Raw genomic sequence first — 21,794 nt, forward strand, 5'->3', positions numbered from 1 at the left:
TCATAAATTCGTTTCCTAAATTTTCCTGGATGCCTGGAATCTCGGAGCGATTCGGTGACGTTTCAATCCCAGAGTCCAGGGTCCGCACCTAACCTCTAAAATTTCCAAATTTTCCTGGATGCCTGGAATCTTGGAGCGATTCGGTGACATTTCAATCCCAGAGTCCAGGGTCCACTCTTAGTTTTTCCAAATTTCCGTTGCACGGGATCTCGGAGCGATTCGGCGAGATTTCAATCCCAGAGCCTGTGGTCTACGCTATCCTGCCTTAACTCATGTTAGATTCTATTTTGTCATTTTATGATCGTTAAGAGCAGAGCTATAATAATTTTTTTTTTGGTTAATTAAAGTTTTAAATTCAAATTTGATAAAAATCTTGTCCGAGTTGGCCGGGTACGGAGACCTAACGCAATTTAGAAAATTAACAAAAATCCAAGAGGCGATAGATCGAGTTAAAATTATATCGAGTCAAAATAAAATTGAAAAATTGTAAAAGCGAAGAGATCCTCTTGGATTCATTTATTTTTTATTTTAAAGAAAACAAGCGTGACAGGACATCGGGAATATTGAGTTTCGCGAAATACAGCGTGCGGTAGACATTGATTTTCGGGTTTTTGCGATTTTAAAAAAACAGATTTTTCTTTGTACACTTTAAAATTCGAAAATTGAGAAATTTAAAATTTCTCAGACAGAGAATTTGCAATGTTTTCGGGTCTTTCGAGTTTTTTCTCTCGCCTGATCCGATAAAACAACGCAAGACAATATAAAAACAAAAAACACCAAACTGTTTGAATCATCAAAAGCAATCGCGAAGCTTTTTATTTTTGTCAAAATTCGATCAGTTATTTGAATAAATTTGATTATTTTAATTTTCCACAAGAATTCTTGGTTTCCGCGTTTTCCTTCATACCTGCTCCTTAATAATAAGGTAGCTCGAACCGACGCGTGGCGGCGTTCAGGCCAGGTTCGGCTAGAGCGTTTCGTTACAATACTTTCATCCCTTCTTTTGGAAGGATGACAAGAATAGTTATTTGTAGCTACACGTTTTTTAATCTCATAATTTACAGCTAAACATACAGAAAAGAAGAAATAAATTATGCGAGGTAGTTTTGAAATTTTTTCTGAGAGAGTGAAAAAATTTCATTTGATTTATAATTCCATAGAGCACTAACACTTTCTGCTATGAGAATAAAAAAATGTTTACTCCACGTTTTTGAGAAAAAAAAACAGAAAAATATCGAAAAGTGGCTTGAGCACCTTTTAAAAATTTGTTTAAAAATTTGAAATTTTGGGAAAATTACTATTTTTTAATGTATCAACGATTTCCGTTGGAGCTCCGAGAAAAAAAATTTCGATTTTTTGCATTACCTTAGTGTATACGCGTACATAAAGAGGTTAAAAAAAGAAATCAATTGTATAAAAACGACCAGTTTGAACGATTAACACAATTTATATACCAACAATAATAAATAATGTTATATGTCACAGGCAATGAGACCGAAAAAAAAAATCGTAAGAGATCGTGGAGTAGTTCTGTATGAAATCAAGTCATTTTCGGCTGTTGAATTATTTTCTCTATATTTCGACGTTGCCACTTTTTTGTGAGCAGGATTGTAACGTCAAATTGTATTTTTTTTCTGTTCTTTTTTTATTGATGTGTGACTGATTATTTCTGTTTTCAATTATTAATAATCGTTATGTAATGCATTGTGGTATTGAAAATATGCGCTGTAACGAGATTTTTTTCTGCAAGGGTTCAACCTGTCCCTTCTCGACTCACCTGACCCTCTACTGCATGGTAGCGCATCGGCGAGGCTGGGCTGGGCTACCGCAGTACCGTCGGAAGACTGACTTATTTTTCGCCCAACCACGCCGAATGCGACCCTACGAACCACTCAACACAGGTGACCGAGGACGGTCCGGCTTCTCAGCTCCAACTGAGGTATTAATTGGTAGAGGGGCTGGCCCAAGGTGAAAGTAACAACACGGGGCAACATCAGAAATAAAAGATACTCAAATCAGACGTATTGCAATTGAAGACGTGGTTTATTAGTCGAAGATAACCGCCACTTACAAAAGGAAAGAAAACAATGCCGAATTGATCGCGCGCCAAAATAATACATCCCGACAAAAGAAATGAGGGGCGCTTCGCCGCGAGGTAGTCCGGGTCGGATGGGTAAACGGCGGTGCGTCGTGGCTTTTAGGCAACTTGACGAATTCCATTCACAAAAGGGAATGGAATTAGGCCGACTTAATCATACGCGCAAGAAATATACCCCGATAAAGAAAACATTAAATCATCGCTGCGAGGTAGTGCAGAACGGATAGGTAAACAGCGGTGCGTCGTGGCTTGTACGCAACTTGACGGCTCCATTTACAAAAGAAAATATAATGTCGTCTTAATCATACGCGAAAGAAAGAAATTCCGATAAAGAAACACAGGGAATCATTGCTGCGAGGTAGTCCAAAATGGATAGGTAAGCAGCGATGCGTCGTGGCATGTAGGCAACTTGACGAATTCCCTTTACAAAAGAAAATATAATGGCGAGTTAATCGTACGCAAAAGAATAAATCCCGACGAAGAAATAATGTTTCGCCAGGGAACCTCGGCTATGAAATATATAAGAAAGACTAAGCAGAAACATAATGTAACGAAATCGGCCTAGAGATAACACGCGCAGCGAGCGCGAAGCGCAAGAAAGAAAGGTAAGAAAGCCTGAAAGTAAGCGCAAGAAAGACTGAGACGAACCCTGTGGTTCGCAAATACGCAGTTACAAAATCGGGAATATTACGGCATAATATCCCATCGTAATATTTGTCGTAATATCCCATCAGAATTATTACAGAAAATAATTTAATATCAATAAAATAATTCCAAGTACACAGTGGCCGATTCGGATCGTGATTGTTCTTCCCCGTGATTTCCCAAACTCCAAAATTATTACCAACGCGGCGGTGAACGCGAGATTATCGCAAAAGAACATGGTCGCGTGGTTCGTCAAACAAAATCTAATAAACTCCTAAAATAATCCAAAAGGAACGCCAAATAATTGGAGGACCACGGGGTCGAACGCGATACTGGAGAAAAAGAGGAACGAGCTCACCGAGAGTTCCTCCGAATCAGCCAAGACCGGCAAGATAATCCAAGAGGGCACTTACACTTTAACTCACGGCACCGGTTATCGATCATAGATTGGTGATCTCTCGCCTCGTTCGTAGGCAAGAGCTCCCGAATTCGCGCTATCCCCACCATTCATTATCCCCCACGAAGGGCCACGCGCCCGTGTCCCAGCACTGGACTATTTTCCGTCTCTCTTACTCTCACAATTCCCGTGGTATTTCGGAGTTTTTCGCGTATTACGTTGGAATGTTATCCCCACTCTGATCCAGCGAACGAGGACTCATGTGGCTGATACGGTTCTCAATTCCCGCGCTCGAGTACAGGTCCTTTCAAATAATCGTTTCTTGGTCGCCTTCCTTTAGGGCCATTCGGCGTTCGTCTCCGAAAAGAGAGGAGACCTCCCTCTTGGATCCAAGCGTCCCTGAATCTACGGTGGGCCCACTTTTAAACCACCAAGAAATTCAGCACCTCCAACTCGGAAACGAACCCGAACCCCATTAGACGAGGCGCCGATTCGACTCGGACCGCGGTTCCCAAGGATACGATGGTGGGGTTGCAACTCTTGATTGCTACGGTAGGAGGACTAGCGGGCGGCCACTGACACTGGGTCTTTTTCCGGCGCTAGTCCTTGACACCCACTCACAGATTTCGATGAATAAATCCAGAATACGAATCCGCACTCGAGCACGCGATTTAACCAAAAAGATATTTTTACGAATAGTGCTGAGACATTGACGCGTTTTCCCCCGCGAAAGACAATATCGCGGGACGAAAAGTGCAGTTGTGCAATAAAAAAAAATGTTACAAAATGATACGGTTTAATTACTAGGCTTGATCTCTCTCAGTTTCCTCTCACGACACGCTCTCGACTACGTTCACAAATTTTCGCGGGTGACGCGATGAAATTACACAAGTTTCGCTGCAGAAAAAAAATTATAAACAAGCCAATAAGGCAACTAAAAATACTTAGGTAGTACGCCAGTTGAGCCTCCAATCGGTTCAGCCCCGTGAGTCGGCGTGCGCCGGTCAACCGTAAATCCGATCCACTGATCGACACGAAACCGTACGAGTGGCGCGGCTCTAAATGTCACGTCACAGCGCATTTAAAAAAAAGAGGGTGCCCGGTCATGTACCCATAGAACCCGGCCCTATGCGACCGAGCTTCCTTAAACGAAAACAATTTAAAAATTCAAAAAATATAATACGAAACATTTCCTCACGATGGGACCGGTGGCAAAAGTTCTTTAATTTATCAAAGATTTAAAAAAAAATTGAAAAAAGGCAATCAGCTTGAAAACAGATATCTTTTGCGTTCAATTGAAAAAAAATATATATGCAAAACAATCGTTGTTGTGCTTCTTGTGTTTTTTTCGACAATGCTTAAAAAAAAAATTAAAACAAATATATTGTGTTAGGTTCATTTTTGTAAGAATGATGAGCATTTGAATATTGATACAGTGAGTTCTTAACAAAACAAATTACGCGAAAGGGGAGGGGGGGGGGGGGCAAAAAAATTCGAGAAAGTTTCTCACATCATTTAAAAAGAGAAGGAAAAAATTTAATGAAATTAAAGGGGATCGGGTTAGAAAATGGCCGATTTGCCGTGAAATGCCCCATTCACGCTGTGAAAAAACAATTATTAGATTTTACTTCATTGTATTAGTTTTGAATAAATATTATCTTCCCACGTGAAATAAAATAAAAAAAAGTTTACAATAATTTATACTCTCTTTTGTATGGCGAATCATATAAATTAAGACATGAAATTCGCTATCACGTTTCAATATACTATTTTTGTATTTATGCTTGTATATGCTTTTATTTATGATAAGAAAATACCTACCGAATGCAAAAGAAATCGCATGAATTAAAGAAATCCAAAAGACTGAAGTATCATTAGTTTGTTTCAAAATACCAGTCGTTTTTAACTATCCTTTCTGAAAAAAGACATTCCGATATATCGAAATGTGAAGCCTCCATTCGTTACCAGAGGTCGTTGTCAATTGGCATTACTAGTTAGCTTTTTGCCATTGAAGTGGGCCCGTGGCGCCCACCTTGTTGCTAGTATCATAAAAACATCATTGTAAACTGTGTAAAAAATTTGATTAATGTAACCAAAATTTTGGCCGGCACTATAAATCTTTGTGTATTGTGACGTGACATTTTGCTCCGCCACTCGTACGGATTGTGTCAACCAGTGGACCGGGTTTACGGCCCATTCTGACGATCTTTCGATTCGTCGGGTGTTGGTCGGAACCGGACTCATCACTGCGTAATTATTATAGTAAATGCGAAAAACCGCCTACATTACCGATCTGAGAGACTTTAATTATCTTTAGCTACCTTTTACCTACGTAGCAGGAAGAGAGAGAATTTCGTGTCTATTTTGAGTTAAATTTGACGTTTATTAACAGTAAGAATTTCGTTGTCGTTTTGGGAGGTTTGGTGTTGCCTCCGCTGTTGGCTTCGCGAACCATATTTTATGGTGACGATGCTTGCTGTTGCTCGACCCGACCTTATTCGCGAGATGCACCCTCCCACACCGTCTTCGAGTAACGAGTATCATTCTCGACCAGCGGACGGCTGAGAGGACACGCTGGTATAGGCCGTTCGTTGAACGCCGCCCGTCCTTCTCCCTCTGTAGCAACCGAGAGTTGCACCGTCCGCTACACCGTAAATTCGGGTGCTACGGTCCGGGCGCCTCGTCAGGTGGGATTCGGGGGAGTTTTCTGGAGCCAAGGTGCTGTATTGCCTGATGGTTTTTGTCGTGGGCCCACCACGACTTCTAGGACGTCCAAAGTCGTGAGGGAGGCCTCTCCTCGGTCTTTCAGAGCTGCCCGTCGGATCCCCAAGAGGCAATACACCCGAATCACGGTAATCCAGTCGGGAGGAATGGTTCGAGTGGACGGGAGAGGCGAGAGCAACAGGAAGGTAAATTATCGACGTGTCGCGCTTCGTAATTTGAATTCCCGCGAAAGCGTGGACTCTGAGCCCGTGCTCTAGTTCACGCCTAGCGGGTAAGCGCTGCGGTTCGTGGGCCTAGTGGTGGTCATGGCGTCGAATATTGAGGACCACTCGTTCGCACAATCAGTCTTGTTCCGATCACTTCACCGGTGAGTCAGAAATCGAAGCCTGCTATCATCGAGGCCCTCTTTTCTTTTCTGAATGTTCGGCGAGTGATCTCCTCGGTAAGCCCACTACTTTTTCTCCACGAGTTCTTTGTTAGAGTTGAGCCTACTTTTTTCGGAATTTAGTTCCGATTTTTCGAGTTTTGTTGCCTGGTAGCCTTTTCTTTTGAGGGAGACATGTGTGACGAAGTATCGGGCGAGATTGCGGCCGATACTTCCCGTGTCTTCATTTTTCGTATAGTTTATGCAGAAGTTCAGCTCTATCAAAGAATTCATCCTTAATTTGGTTCAATTACGTATTGCATTATTTCGAGAAAGTTATAGGGACGATTATTCGTTCGATGTTGAGTAGGCGCTGCGTATTACGCGCAGCCAATTTCGAGTTATCTTTTGTCTCTCTCTCTCCCTGCACGTGTCGAAGGTTCTAGCCAGTGCGCTCGCCGCGCGGTGTATTCATTGCTCCTCTCTCGCTCTCTTTGTCGCGTTCGGAATGTACGGCGGTTAGCCAAGCCGTTGTTTTTCAGTATTTTTCTTTCGAGTCTTTTGTATTGCGCATCCTTTCTGATATCCTGCTGTATTATTTCTTGCCTTACTATCGACGACTTTTCTGTTATCCTTTTCAAGTATTCTATTGTGAAATTCTCTTAATTTTCCTCGTCGATCATAATTTCGCCTATCTTTTGCCTTTCGCGTTGCGCCTGAGTATTGTTCCGAATCGCGGAGCGCTATCTTTCGCGGTCTTTGTCGCCGTGGTGTAGGTTAGCTCGCGGATGAATTATTGGGTAAAGAATTACCGGGTGTCGATTACCTTTTGCCTTACGCTACATACGACACTCGCGTAAGTTACCTGGGATTGTTTCACAATGGTCACTTTGTTGCCTCTTCTGCCGTAGTGGCCATCGCGTTACAATTTCCGTCATAGCAGTTACTTATTACCTATAATCTATTACCCGTAGTTACCATGCGAACTCGGGTAGGTCGTTTGCGACATTTAATTACATGCTTGTGATTAAGGCTAACGCGAAGGCGAATCAAGATTATCATTTCTCCGAGTTATTCATTCGATTAACATTAACTGGCGAATCCAATGATTATTTTTCGATTTATTACCCTGTTTAAAATTAATTGGCGCAATCGCATATTGTTCTCTTTGTATAATTGGTTTCTTCGTCTAAATTGTGAATAAATGACGAATACTGTTCTGAATTTTATACTTTGTTGTTGACTATTTCTTTTGTGTTTCGTAATTGCTACTTTGCCCCAAGGACCCCCCCCCCCCCCCCCCCCCTTTACCTTTTGTATCTCAGATTAGCTGAGTAGTCGGACCGTTCTCGGTCATTCGTTCCCCTCGTGTACTCTAAGCTCTGGTTTTGCGTTGCGTTACGATCGCGAGAATCGACGAAAATAAAGTCGGTTAATTCGACGGTACTTTGTACCTGGCGCCCAGTTCATTCTCGTAGCCAGAGAGTCATACGGGAAGGAGCGAGTCAGCCGAGAAGGGACTTGATCGTACCTCCCTGGGAAAATCTTGTTACAGTATTAAGAACTGTACTTTGTGTACAGAAAATTCTATTTTTATTATAAAACTTATTTGAATCCGAATAGTAGCTATTGTTTCTACATGGCTACAATCACCTATGGTGAAAACTCATTTTGATCGGTAATTTCGTTATTACAGATTAAATAATTGAAATTGATACCGCTATTTACGAAGAATTTTTTCGAAATATGTTAACAGGAAGTGAAGACCCGAAACGGAACAGATACAAATTATTCCTAGAATGCACGCTCATTCTAACATCGGTCGTTCCACCAGAGTTGCCAATCGAATTGTCATTAGCAGTCAATACTTCGTTGCTCGCATTATCGAAACTGGGAATTTTCTGTACTGAGCCTTTCAGAATTCCGTTTGCTGGTAAGATCGAAATTTGCTGCTTCGATAAGACTGGGACGTTGACAAGCGACAAATTAATCGTTGAAGGTGTAGCTGGAATCGAGTACGTTGGAAAAAAAATATCTAATAGATTGATAAAATTGTAAGAGCATGCATCGGTTGCCTGGATCCATCTTCATTGTACTCAACTTAAGCACTTTTATACCCTGTTCTTTCGTGTAGTTTTTTTCTTTCGCTTTCGGACGCATCCACGCAACTAATGTATGCTTTTCGTATACGATACGATTCGTATTCGATACGATTCATATATAAAATCGTATCAGGTGAAATCTACATAGTTCACTATCACAGATAATAAATACAAATGGTTTCAACTTTATCTTTATTTAGGCTTTTGAATCTCTAAACGTCCGGGATTGCAGAGTTGAAATTACCCTTGAAAAGTGCCTAAATTAGTGTTTCGTATCAACAAAGTTTTTATCATAGAACAAATCGACATATTGGTTTTCCTGTCCCTTAGAGGTTAATATTAGAGCTACAACTTTTTCACCTATTCGGGCTATCCGGATTACCCGAACCCGAAGAATTCAACACTTCAAACCCGGTTATCCGGACTATCCGGTTTGGTTCGGGTACTCGGATGTCAAAGTATCCGAACTATCCGAACTATTCGGATAGTTCGAGTACTCGGATACCTAATTACCGAACTACCCGAACTCTTCAGATAGTTCGAGTACTCAGATACCGGATTATCTCGATTACCCGGATCACCCGGATAATACGAATAATTCCAGTAGTTTGGAGGATTCACAGTAAGTATTTTCATTTCATCGACAACTGTGTTGGTTTTCATGGCATATACCACATAACACGTCGAGAAAACTGACATCCTAATAACGCGAAAAATTCAGGGCTTTTGTCACGTTCTCTTAATAAACAATTTTAAGGTAACTACTGCATTAAAACGCTAGTCGAAAAACTGCTAAATTGTACTACTATTGTTTCACGCAAACTTTAACGCATTAATTAAACGCAGGTGCATTTGTACATTGTCATGTCCATGCGATGTATAAAAACATAAATAACGATAGATTTGATTCCACAAATAAAATAAAAACATAAATAACGATAGATTGTTCCACAAATAACAGATTTTCATCGAGATATTCCAAAGAATAAAATCCGTCTTTATCAAACGATTCCCATGCATCATGTCTCAATTTGTTTCTCGAGATCCCCTCTACGAATTCACTTTGCATGAAATCATCATGAAAATTTTCATTTTTTTTGCTGTTTTGAAAATAATAATGATATCCAGCAAGAAAAACCGAAAATTACATTAACTCGGCCTGTTTCTCCTACAATACGTCACACTGGAGTCACGTTCAAATGTTAACTCTCCAGACAACGTATGGCAACTTAGATATAACTTTTATACTAATCTAACAATGATACCTGGTATATCTTACAGAAAGATATAAACCCTTGGGAAAAAAAGGTTGGGACAAGTACAGTTAAAACAGTTAATGCCTGGACCTATCAATTGTTACCGACCGTTCAAGTTGCATTATGACAGGTCCAGGCATTAATGGAACATAGTGTACATTGATGGTCTCTTGTTTCTGGATGACATAGAAAAAAGATTCAGAAGCACGAAAAAAATTCTATAGAAATAATAAACGAAAAATTGAAAAGTTCAAAAAAATACAACAATAAAAAACCATCAAAAAAAATTCTGTAAAGAAAAATAAAAATTTTCAAAAAAATTCATAAATATTGAACAAATTGAAAAATGTACTATCCAAGTTACATGCAGTATAAAAATGTACCAATCACAACGTCTAAAAATGGATGTCGTCAGATCCAACCAATCAGAAACTCGATAGCATCAAAGTGCCTTTGATGGTGTTATACTATAATATACAGACACATAAATTTTTGAATGTGTTGGTAACTTTTGCATAATCTTGAGCCCGTGCAAAGTTTTTTCTCAGCAATTACGCCACCAATAATGCTGATTTTGGGCTCATTCGATAGAGAATTTCTCAATTAGCTGAAAGTTCAATTTTCAAAGTCGTACATAACTCATAGGCTTCGCAATTAAAGAAAATCACATGCCTATTTTACCCCCACCACCGCGAATCGTTTTATTCAGAGAAAGTATAGTCTCGGCGAGAGCCTCGGGCCAGCAGACGACAGGGCTGTCAATGTACTTGTCCCGAGACTCTACCGAGTCTCTTGATGATATCAATTAGAGGCCAAGTTTTTATTGATAATTTGGAATATTTATTGAACAAATCGGAAACTTTAATTGAAACTCATGATAATTATTTTCAAGAAAAAAGTTGATGAAAAAAAAGTCATAACGGAAGTTACGTGTTGTACTAAAATGTATTATATCAATTCGAGGTCAAGTATTTATCAGTTATTCGAAATATAATCTCAGGCGACAAATGAGCGTTGAGAATCCTTGTCGGGCTCACAACGTTTTATCAAAATTACTAAAAAATTAATGGAAATGAAATCATTAAAAATTCACATGAAAGTCATTCGTTACTTCAACAAGGTACACACTTTAAAGAATCGATTCCCCTCCGACTTTCAGGATCTCCTGGTATTATTCACAACATTCAATTTCGATTGGATCGGTACAAATTATGTTCAAATACGTCTTAAACGTACTTGTCCGGCCCATCACTTTTTATTCAAATTGCTCATTCGAAAACAAATCAAGGCTGCTCTAAAATGACAAATATAATAAAATCGATAGAAATAAAAATAACATCTCCAAGTAATTTGAACTTGATTGTTCGCAAGTTCGTATAGCAATATCCACTTCTCATTTTCTTCAGTGAACACATACCATTCGGTAAGAACCAATGAAAATGAGAAATAATCAGGCACATTACAAGAAATTTTCGAACCTACCCAGCCATGCAATGTTTTTTTTGCTATAGTCACGTACACATTTTGATAAATACCACTAGTCGAGTACGACACGTGGATTCCTGGAATTTGGAGAAAAATTATTTTGTTGTGAATTCTGACTTCATATGATATAAATAGATTAATCAACTTTATCTTTCATTTTCGTTTCATTTTGACAAGAGCGATTCGAAGGAAAATTATTTTCTCGGGAATTACTGTTCCTTAATATTAACACATGCATTAACTTTGTTTTCGAATGAGCAATTTGAATAAAAAGTGATGGGCCAGACAAGTACGTTTAAGACGTATTTGAACATAATTTGTACCGATCCAATCGAAGTTGAATGTTGTGAATAATACCAGGGGATCCTGAAAATCGGAGGGGAATCGATTCTTTAAAGTGTGTAACTTGTTGAAGTAACGAATGACTTTCATGTGAATTTTTAATGATTTCATTTCCATTAATTTTTTAGTAATTTTGATAAAACGTTGTGAGCCCGACAAGGATTCTCAACGCTCATTTGTCGCCGGAGATTATATTTCGAATAACTGATAAATACTTGACCTCGAATTGATATAATACATTTTAGTACAACACGTAACTTCCGTTATGACTTTTTTTTCATCAACTTTTTTCTTGAAAATAATTATCATGAGTTTCAATTAAAGTTTCCGATTTGTTCAATAAATATTCCAAATTATCAATAAAAACTTGGCCTCTAATTGATATCATACATTTTTATACTGCATGTAACTTGGATAGTACATTTTTCAATTTGTTCAATATTTATGAATTTTTTTGAAAATTTTTATTTTTCTTTACAGAATTTTTTTTGATGGTTTTTTATTGTTGTATTTTTTTGAACTTTTCAATTTTTCGTTTATTATTTCAATAGAATTTTTTTCGTGCTTCTGAATCTTTTTTCTATGTCATCCAGAAACAAGAGACCATCAATGTACTTGTCCCAACCTTTTTTTCCCAAGGGGAAGTTTATGGTTTGATATCACGCCTTTTTTCTCAAAAGTTCCTCATTTATGTTATGACGGTTATAGGATTTTAGTTTAAATTTCTATGAATTATTTGCTTAGTACATTTTTATAGATTCCATTCTCATACGAACATTTTTTTATGGGATAATCTTTTTCATGAAATTATCAGCAAATAAGGGACCATCAATGTACTTTTCACAACCTTATTTTCCCTGGGTATGATGTTCGGCTTATAAAGTTGGTTTCCACCATAGAAAACCAATTTTTCGTAAAAATTGTAGTGAAAATATTTCGTCACAAGTCTGCCCTTGAACTATGGCGATTTTTTCTCTTATACTGTAATATGTTATGCCTATTAGGAACTCAACAGCATGGAGGAATCCGGGATGAGGCCCGAGAAATTAATTTCGGTTTATAATGTTGGTTTCCACGTAAAAGACCAATTTTTCTTCAAAATTGTACTGAAAATATTTAGACACTGGTTTGGTCTTGGATTTTGGTGATTTTTCTCCTTGTCTTCTAATATGTTTTGTCTACTGGGAACCCAAGAGCATGAAGAAATGCATGTTGTGGTCCGTAATATGATTTTCGGCCTATAACGTTGATTTCCACGAAATAAGATCTATTTTTCGTTAAAATTGTACTGGAAATATTTCGTCACAGGTCTGTCTTTGGCCTTTGGCGATTTTTTCCAAGTCTTCATACCAAGAAAGAACTGATGTAAAGATTTCCTTAATAGAACAGATTTTATTTATCCCTTTTCTCCAAGATTCAAATGAAAGATAGATCAAATTCAAGACACGAAAAATCCAACAGATTTGCCCACTTTAAATGTCGTATTTGCATTCTGAATCTAGAGATTTCATTTCATCCAAAACGTGCCCTCAATGAAATATATTTCCAAAGTTTGCAAGTGGCCGCTGAGGTCCAATTATCCACAGTTTGATAGTTGCTGAAAAAACGTACCCGAAAACTTCTAACATTTATTATGCCAGAACTCAAAGCAGCAAAAAAAACTAAGCGAACTTTATTCAACAAAGCAACAGAATTCAAAGACGTTTAAGGTACCTGCATTGGTTTTGGAGGAAGACCATTTCAGGACAATTCAGAAATGAAATTAGAAATTCGGAAACTCACAATGGAGTAGAAAAAAGAAAATTGATGTAACTAGAAAAGCGGAAGACTTTTGTGATGAATTTTCTAGATTACCTGATACGGTTGGAGTAAATAATTTGAATGATTGGCACACATGCTGCAACACAGAAATATCAAAGTTTGGATGTATTCGCTGTATATCAGTCATACAAACTTCAATACTATTTGAAAAGGAACACTTAAAAACTTACCGAACCAAGTTCCATTACATATTACCATAATCAAAGATAAGGGGTGATCCGTCGCATGTATATATATCCACAGAAATTTCAGAGTTCCCAGGTATCTGCTGCGGTTCAATGTATCTGCGCAATGAGCTTCGAAGACAGCAATTTCAATTCTATTCATAAATGAGCAACTGAAGACTTTTATAATCAATTTTTTACTTCATATAGATGTTACAGTTACAGTCAAAATGTAAAATGAATGGCACAGTATTTAAATTGTATAGTTTGCAGATTTTTGCAGTATTTCAATGATCCGAATCTACAGCATTATAATGAAAAGTTGTCAAAAGTCATGATGTTCCATTAAAATGACATAGCGCACATTGCGTTCAGCAATTCTGTAAGTTTCTGGGGATGTTGGTAGGCATCATATTTGATCGCATCCAAAACTGAGCAACAGTAGACTTATCGGAATGAATTTTTTTTATAATAATTCCATATTTGTAGTTTGCAAAGTGGAAATACTCAACATACATGTCATTCTATAAGTTTTGTTATCAAAATTTGTGTTTGCATACCGCATTCCTAAGATACGACTTTTCATATCATTAGCAAAAAAAGCATCCAAAGGCTTTCTGGAAAAGTTTCCAAATTTATCACTTGACAGACCTAATGGGAAAAGAATAACTACACATTATACCAAGCCCAGATTTTTTTTTGAAAATCTGATTTACAAAACCGATGCCTCATTCTTCTTATTTGATTCGAACAGCTAAATCAATTGAAAAAAATTCCATCTAATTTACGTGCAGCATTAAAATTTATTATATCAATTCGAGGCCAAGTATTTTCTAATGAATTTAAAAAGTTACCACTTGAGTTACGTGCAGCACTAAAATTTATGATATCAATCGAAGGACAAGTAATTTATGAGTAACTCCAAATTTCAACATTATGGAATTGTTCTAAGAAGCTTTTAAATCCAAAAAAATCACATGCAAGCTAGTCATTTCTTACTCTATGGTGGCAAAGACTTATAAGAATATCGATTCTTTTCAGTCTTTCAGGAGCTTCTGATATTATTCACAATATTCGACGTCGATTGGATCGATACAAATTATGTTTAAATATGAGTTAAAAGTATTTTTCGTAAAAATTGAACTGGAAATATTTCGTCACAGGTCTGTTCTTGGACTTTGGCGATTTTTTTCCTTGTACTCTAATATGTTTTGTCAATCAGGAATACAAGAGGACGGTCGAAAGCGGGTTGGAGGCCGGGATATGATTTTCGGCTTATAACGTTGGGTTCCACTAAAAAAGACTTATTTTTCGTAAAAATTGAACTGGAAATATTTCGTCACAGGTTTGTTCTTGGACTTTGGCGATTTTTTTCCTTGTACCTTAATATGTTTTGTCAATTAGGAACCAAAGAGCACGATGGAAAGCGGGTTGGAGGCCGAGATATGATTTTCGGCTTATAACGTTGGTTTCTACGAAAAAAGACATATTTTTCATCCAAATTGTACTGAAAATATTTCGTCACAGGTCTCTCCTTGGACTTTGGTGATTTTTTTCCTTGTACTCTAATATGTTTTGTCAATTAGGAACCAAAGAGCACGGTGAAAAGGAGGTTGTAGGTCGTGATATGATTTTCGGCTTATAACGTTGGTTTCCACGAAAAAAGACCTAAATTTCGTCAAAATTGTACTGGAAATATTTCGATAGAGGTTTGTTCTTGGACTTTGGTGATTTTTCTCCTTGTCTTCTAATATGTTTTGTCCATTGGAAACTCAAGAGCATGTAGCAATGCGTGTTGCGGGCTAAGATATGATTTCCGGCTTATAACGTTAGTGAAAAGAAAGGAAAAGAGAAAAGACAGATCAAATTCAAGACACAACAAATCCAACAGAATTGGCCATTTTTAAATGTCGCTTTTGCATTCTGAATCTAGACATTTTCGTGTCATCCAAAACATGCCCCCGATGAAATATATTTCCAAAGTTTGCAAGTGGCCGCGGAGATCCAATTATCTACAGTTTGATAGTTGCAGAAAAAAGGCACCCGGAAACATTTATTATGTCAGAATTCAGAGAAGTAAAAAAAACTGAGCGTACTTGATTCAACAGAGCAACGGAATTCAAAGACGTTTAAGGTACCTGCATTGCTTGTGCAGGAAAACAATTTCATTTCAGGATAATTTAGAAATAAATTAGGAAATTCAGAAATTTAGCATAGAATTTAGAAAAAGGAAAATTAAGATAATTAGTAAAGCTGAAAATTTTTGTGATGAATTTGTGAAATTACATGTTACGGTTGGAGTAAGAAATTTAAATAATTGGCACACATGCTGCGACACGAAAATATCAAAGTTTGAAGGTATTCGCTCCATACCGCAGTAATACAAACTTTAATACTATTTGAAAAGAAATACTTTAAAACTTGCTGAACAAAGTTCCATTACATATTACCATAAAGATAGGGGGTGATACTTAGCACATATACTTATCCACAAAAATTTCCAAGTTCGCAGGTATCTGCTGCAATTCAATGTATCTGCGCAATGAGTTTGGAAGACAGCAATTTCAAATCCATCCATGAATGAGCAACTGAAGACTTTTGTAATGAATTTTTCACTTCATATTTATGTTATGATGCGAGTCAAAAAATAAAATGAATGGCACAGTATATAAATTTTATAGTTTGCAGATTTTTGCTGTATTTCAATGATCCAAATCTATAGTATTAGAGTGAAAAGTTGTTAGAAGTCTTGATGTTACATTAAAATGACATTCAGAAATTCTGTAGGTTTCCATGATGTTGGCAGGTATTATACTTAATCGCATCGAAAACTGAGCAATTGTACACTTATCGTAATGAATGTTTTCACCAATAATTCCACATTTGCAGTTTGCAGAATAGGAATACTCAACATACACGTCATTTCATAAGTATTGTTGTCAATATTTGTGTTTGCCTACCGCATTCCGAAGATTCAACTTTTCATATTATCAGCAAAAAAAGCATCCAAAGATTTTTTGGAACAAGTTTCAAAATTTATTACTCGACAGACCAGGTGGAAAAAGAATAACTACACTTATATCAAGACCAGAAACTGTTTTGAGAATCTGTTGTACAAAATGTGCGATTGATGATCATAATAGGAAACCTCTTGAATCACGTTACCACAATCAGCATGAAGAAATAGTAGAAAATCATAGGACACATATTAGGCAACCAATTAATAATATGCATCGATCCGCAGCAAACCGATGGAGTCAAAACAAGGATCGGAAAGAGCAGAGCCATAGTTAAAAAGAAAAAAGACAGCGCAATTGAAAGAGAACAGAAATCAAAATTGTTTCATGTATCTGTGCATTTGTTTCTGAAGACAGTAATTTCAGATCTATTCAGAAATAAGTAGGTGAAGACTTTAGTAATGAATATATTGTAACATATACAGTGAATGAATTACGTTTCCTGTAGGAATTCTGAATTTTGGAAATAAAAAAAAATGAGATCATTTTCTAACGTAGCCAAGTACAGTGAATGAATTAAGGTTCTTGTGGAATTCATTCGTGTACACTTTTAGCCCTAATCCCTCACTTATTCATAAAAATTTTCCAGCAAACGTCACAGAGCAACAAAGGTTTCTCGAATGATTCTGCAATTATTAAGAGATTATCATCTGTTTTTATGCTAGCACGGGTTATAAACTTAAAACAGTTTACGCGTACAAGTGCATGCATTGTATCTATACGATGAACTGCACAAATTCATTTTCAACATTACACACAAGCTTGGCGTGCATGGTTTTCAATCGGAAGCTCGGGAAGAGACAATTGTTTAAATTTACTATGAAAACAATAATTAATTAGAATTGTATGAACGAGTGTGAAAAAAACCGATCCCCCAATAAAATAAGAGGGGCCCTGTTATATAATGATTTGGTAAACAATACTATATAAACAATACTAAATAATATAAATAAACAATACTAAATAATACTATATATTTTGGTGAATATTTGGGTGAAATTTGTGGATAAAATTGAACAATTAAACGAACGGATAAAGAAATGAAATCAATCAATCCCTTTATATGCCTTTATCTTGTACGGATAGATACGGCCATTCTTTCATGCCCATACGCATTTTAATTTATCGACGCGTCACTTTCACTCGTTTGTCCGTACACTCTTTTTTTTACCAAATGGGCAGATGATTGGATGAATTACACAAGTATTGAAATGGATGAACAAAGAAGTAAGCTGTGTAAACATTGATTTGAGAAAAGAAAACGCGTTGAATACGAAACTTTTGGAGTAATGAATTAATCAGTCAAACTGGTCAAGAATAGATATTTTTCTTTGTGTACACAGCGCGAGATCTTACGTCGAACTACTCAATAAAATAGTTGGATGGAAAAGGGATGGCAAATTAAAAAACAATTACATGAGAGGATCATCAAGTTTTCTTCAAATATATGGACGGATGAGGCATTCCTTCGCCGAGCTTCCGATTGAAAACCATGCACGCCAAGCTTGTGTGTAATGTTGAAAATGAATTTGTGCAGTTCATCGTATAGATACAATGCATGCACTTGTACGCGTAAACTGTTTTAAGTTTATAACCCGTGCTAGCATAAAAACAGATGATAATCTCTTAATAATTGCAGAATCATTCGAGAAACCTTTGTTGCTCTGTGACGTTTGCTGGAAAATTTTTATGAATAAGTGAGGGATTAGGGCTAAAAGTGTACACGAATGAATTCCACAAGAACCTTAATTCATTCACTGTACTTGGCTACGTTAGAAAATGATCTCATTTTTTTTTATTTCCAAAATTCAGAATTCCTACAGGAAACGTAATTCATTCACTGTATATGTTACAATAGATCTCATATTTTTTCACAGTTAAACATTTTTTAAAATTTATTTATTGACAATGCGAATATAGAAAATCATTTAAAACGACGGTCACGACCTTTTAATACTTGGCGTGCCTTTTTTACTTTTTGAAGTTTTAATATTTACTGATTTCACTTCTTTTTGCGAGACGTGACAACTATATAGGAATCGTCTTTCATTCACTATATTTGTCAACTTCAGAAAACGATCTCATTTTTTTTTCTATTTTGAAGTTTTTTATTGATAATACAAATATAGAAAATTATTGGAAACTACGGTCGCGACCTTTTAATAATTGGCGTTCTTTTTTTACTTTGTCAATTATTTTTTTTTCTAATTTAGCTTATTTTTTAGAGGCGTGACAATATTTACTTAAGAAAAAAAATACATTCATCGTCTTCGACGAAAATTTTTAAAACGATTTGTTTCAAGTTGAGTGCTTTTCTCTATGTGCCAAAAGCAATCGACACAGCCAATTTTTCTATATAGACGGACGAAAACTGTGCGGTTATGTTCATGTGAGTTGAAACCTTTTACAAGCAATAATGGTGACGATTTTGATTATCCATTCAGCAAATCGAATTTTCCAATGAAAGATTGGGAAATTCCTATGCAATGGGATGATATTTTCATTTCCTATTCCTTTTTTTGAAAAGTTCCACTTGTTTACTTGGAAAAATGATTTTTGAAACTATCTTCTTTTCATTCATGGATTCCATGTTGACATGGATACTGTCAATGGTTTGCAATGTCCAAGGAGATGTTTCCATGGTATTCAATGTCTAAGACCACAGCTTTATGGTTATTGGTGTCCAGTGATATTTTTTTAATGGTCTTCTGTAACGTCTGAACCTGCCTCGTCAATGCAAACTATTAAATCGCAGATCTAGATATCGATAACTATGAGGAAATATATCGTAAACCATTGCACCGTTTACCTAAATATCGGGAAATATAAAATTGGCGAATATATATTGAAAAATACGAAGGCGTCCACCTAGACATCGAAAACCCTATAGTCGCCAAACTAGACATCGTAAACTATAGAGCCGACGACCTAGATATCGAAAAACTTAGAAAAACTCACCACACTATCGGAAACTATGGAGCCATTGACTTTCATATCGGGAACCATTGACAAATTCACCTTAACATCGGAAACTATGGAGCTATCGACCGGGATAGTGAAAACTATGAAGTCGTCAACCTAGTCCACGAAAACAATGGGAAAACATACCTGGACATTGAAAACTACAGAGCCGTTGATCTAGACCTCGAAAAGCATGAAGAAACATACCAAGGCGACGAAAGCCATGGAGAAATATACCTAGCCATCGAAAACCATGGAGCTGTCGATGTAGACATCGAAAACAATGGAACCGTCGACCTAGACCATGAAAACCATGGAGAACCATAACCAAACATCGAAAACTATGGAATTGTTGACCTAGCATCAAAAGCCATGACGGAATATACCTGGACCACGAAAACCATGAAGGAACATACGTAGACATTTAAAACTATGAAGAAATATACCTGGACATCCAAAACCATGGAGGAATATACCTAGACATTGAAAAATATATAGACACATACCTAGACATCGAAAAGTATGGAGTCATCGACCTAGATCACGGAAATGATGAAGAAATATACCTAGAAAACAAAAACTATGGAAACTCAGACCTAGCCATCGAAAACTGTGGAACCATCAATTTAGACCACGAAAACCATGGAGAAACATACCCAGACATCGAAAAACATGGAGGAATATACCTGAACCACGAAAACCATGATGAAACATGCCTAGACATTGAAAACCATGGAGGAATATACCTGGACGACGAAAAACATGGAGGAATATACCTGGACCACGAAAACCATGGAAGAATCTACGTAGACCACGAAAACCATAGAAAAACATATCCATACATCGAAAACCATGGAGGAATATACCTGGACCACGAAAACCACGTAGGAACATATCCAGACATCGAAAACCATGAAGGCATATACTTAGACATCAAAACCCATGGAAGAATTATCCTAGACCACGAAAACCATGAAGAAACATGCCTAGACATTGAAAACCATGGAGGAATATACCTAGACATCGAAACCCATGGAGGAATTATCCTCGACCACGAAAACCCGGGAGAAACATACCTGAACATCGAAAACTGTGGAGCCGTCGACCTCAACTGCGAAAACCATGAAGAAACATACCCAGACCACGAAAACCATGAAGAAACATATCCATACATTGAAAACCATGGAGAAATATACCTGGACCACGAAAACCATGTAGGAACATATCCAGACATCGAAAACCATGAAGGAATATACCTAGACATCAAAACCCATGGAGGAATTATCCTAGACCACGAAAACCATGGAGAAGCATACTTGGGCATCGAAAACTGTGGAGCCGTCGACCTCGACCCCGAAAACCATGATAAAACATGCCTAGACATTGAAAACCATGGAGGAATATACCTAGACATCAAAACCCATGGAGGAATTATCCTCGACCACGAAAACCCGAGAGAAACATACCTGAACATCGAAAACTGTGGAGCCGTCGACCTCGACTGCGAAAATCATGAAGAAACATACCCAGACCACGAAAACCATGGAGAAACAAATCCAGCCATCGAAAACCATGGAGGAATATACCTGAACCACGAAAACCATGATGAAACATGCCTAAACATTGAAAACCATGGAGGAATATACCTGGACGACGAAAAACATGGAGGAATATGCCTGGACCACGAAAACCATGTAGGAACATATCCAGACATCGAAAACCATGAAGGAATATACCTAGACATCAAAACCCATGGAGGAATTATCCTAGACCACGAAAACCATGAAGAAACATGCCTAGACATTGAAAACCATGGAGGAATTATCCGAGACCACGAAAACCATGGAGAAACATACCTGGACATCGAAACCTGTGGAGCCGTCAACCTCGATCGCGAAAACCATGGAGGAATATATCTGGACATAAAAAACTATGGGGTCGTCCACCTAGAAATCGAAATTCGCGATCGAATGTACCTAAACCTAGTCCTCCAAAACCCATGATCTATCGCCCTAGACATCCTCGAAAAATCCAGCGGCGTCGACCAGAATTTTATATTTTTTTATTTTTATTATTTATTATTTAATGTTATTCGTATTATTCAATTTTTTTGTTTTCTTATATTATTATCATTTTATATTATATATTGTATAATATAATATATATATTATATTATATATTAATTATAATAAAATATTTATTATAATAATATTTTATTATTAATTAATATTAATAAATAAAATATATATTATATAATTATATACATATTTTATGCGCAAACCAGGAGCTGGTATTGCCCCCGCTGTGCGCCCATTCTCTGTCTCTCTCGCTCGGCGACGCAGAAGGAGAGGGGGTAGCCGCGTTCAGCGCAGTGCGTGACGTAGAGTGTGACAAAAGTAAGAAATCGTGCAAAGGACG

The 21,794-nt window shown here is 37.2% G+C and overlaps 1 protein-coding gene across 5 annotated transcripts in view; it reads left to right on the forward strand.

Annotated features, from left to right (window-relative positions):
• The window catches only part of LOC122408124 (endoplasmic reticulum transmembrane helix translocase), a 326,148-nt gene that overhangs the window by 38,768 nt on the left and 265,586 nt on the right, over positions 1-21,794 (forward strand). For all 5 annotated transcript variants that reach the window (XM_043414736.1, XM_043414735.1, XM_043414739.1 and 2 more), the window contains one exon: positions 7,985-8,243. In XM_043414736.1, coding sequence (XP_043270671.1) covers positions 7,985-8,243 — 259 coding nt within the window. The remainder of the gene's footprint in view (positions 1-7,984; positions 8,244-21,794) is intronic.

Source organism: Venturia canescens, chromosome 3, assembly GCF_019457755.1.
Source record: "Venturia canescens isolate UGA chromosome 3, ASM1945775v1, whole genome shotgun sequence".
In the NCBI taxonomy this organism is placed as follows: domain Eukaryota; kingdom Metazoa; phylum Arthropoda; class Insecta; order Hymenoptera; family Ichneumonidae; genus Venturia; species Venturia canescens.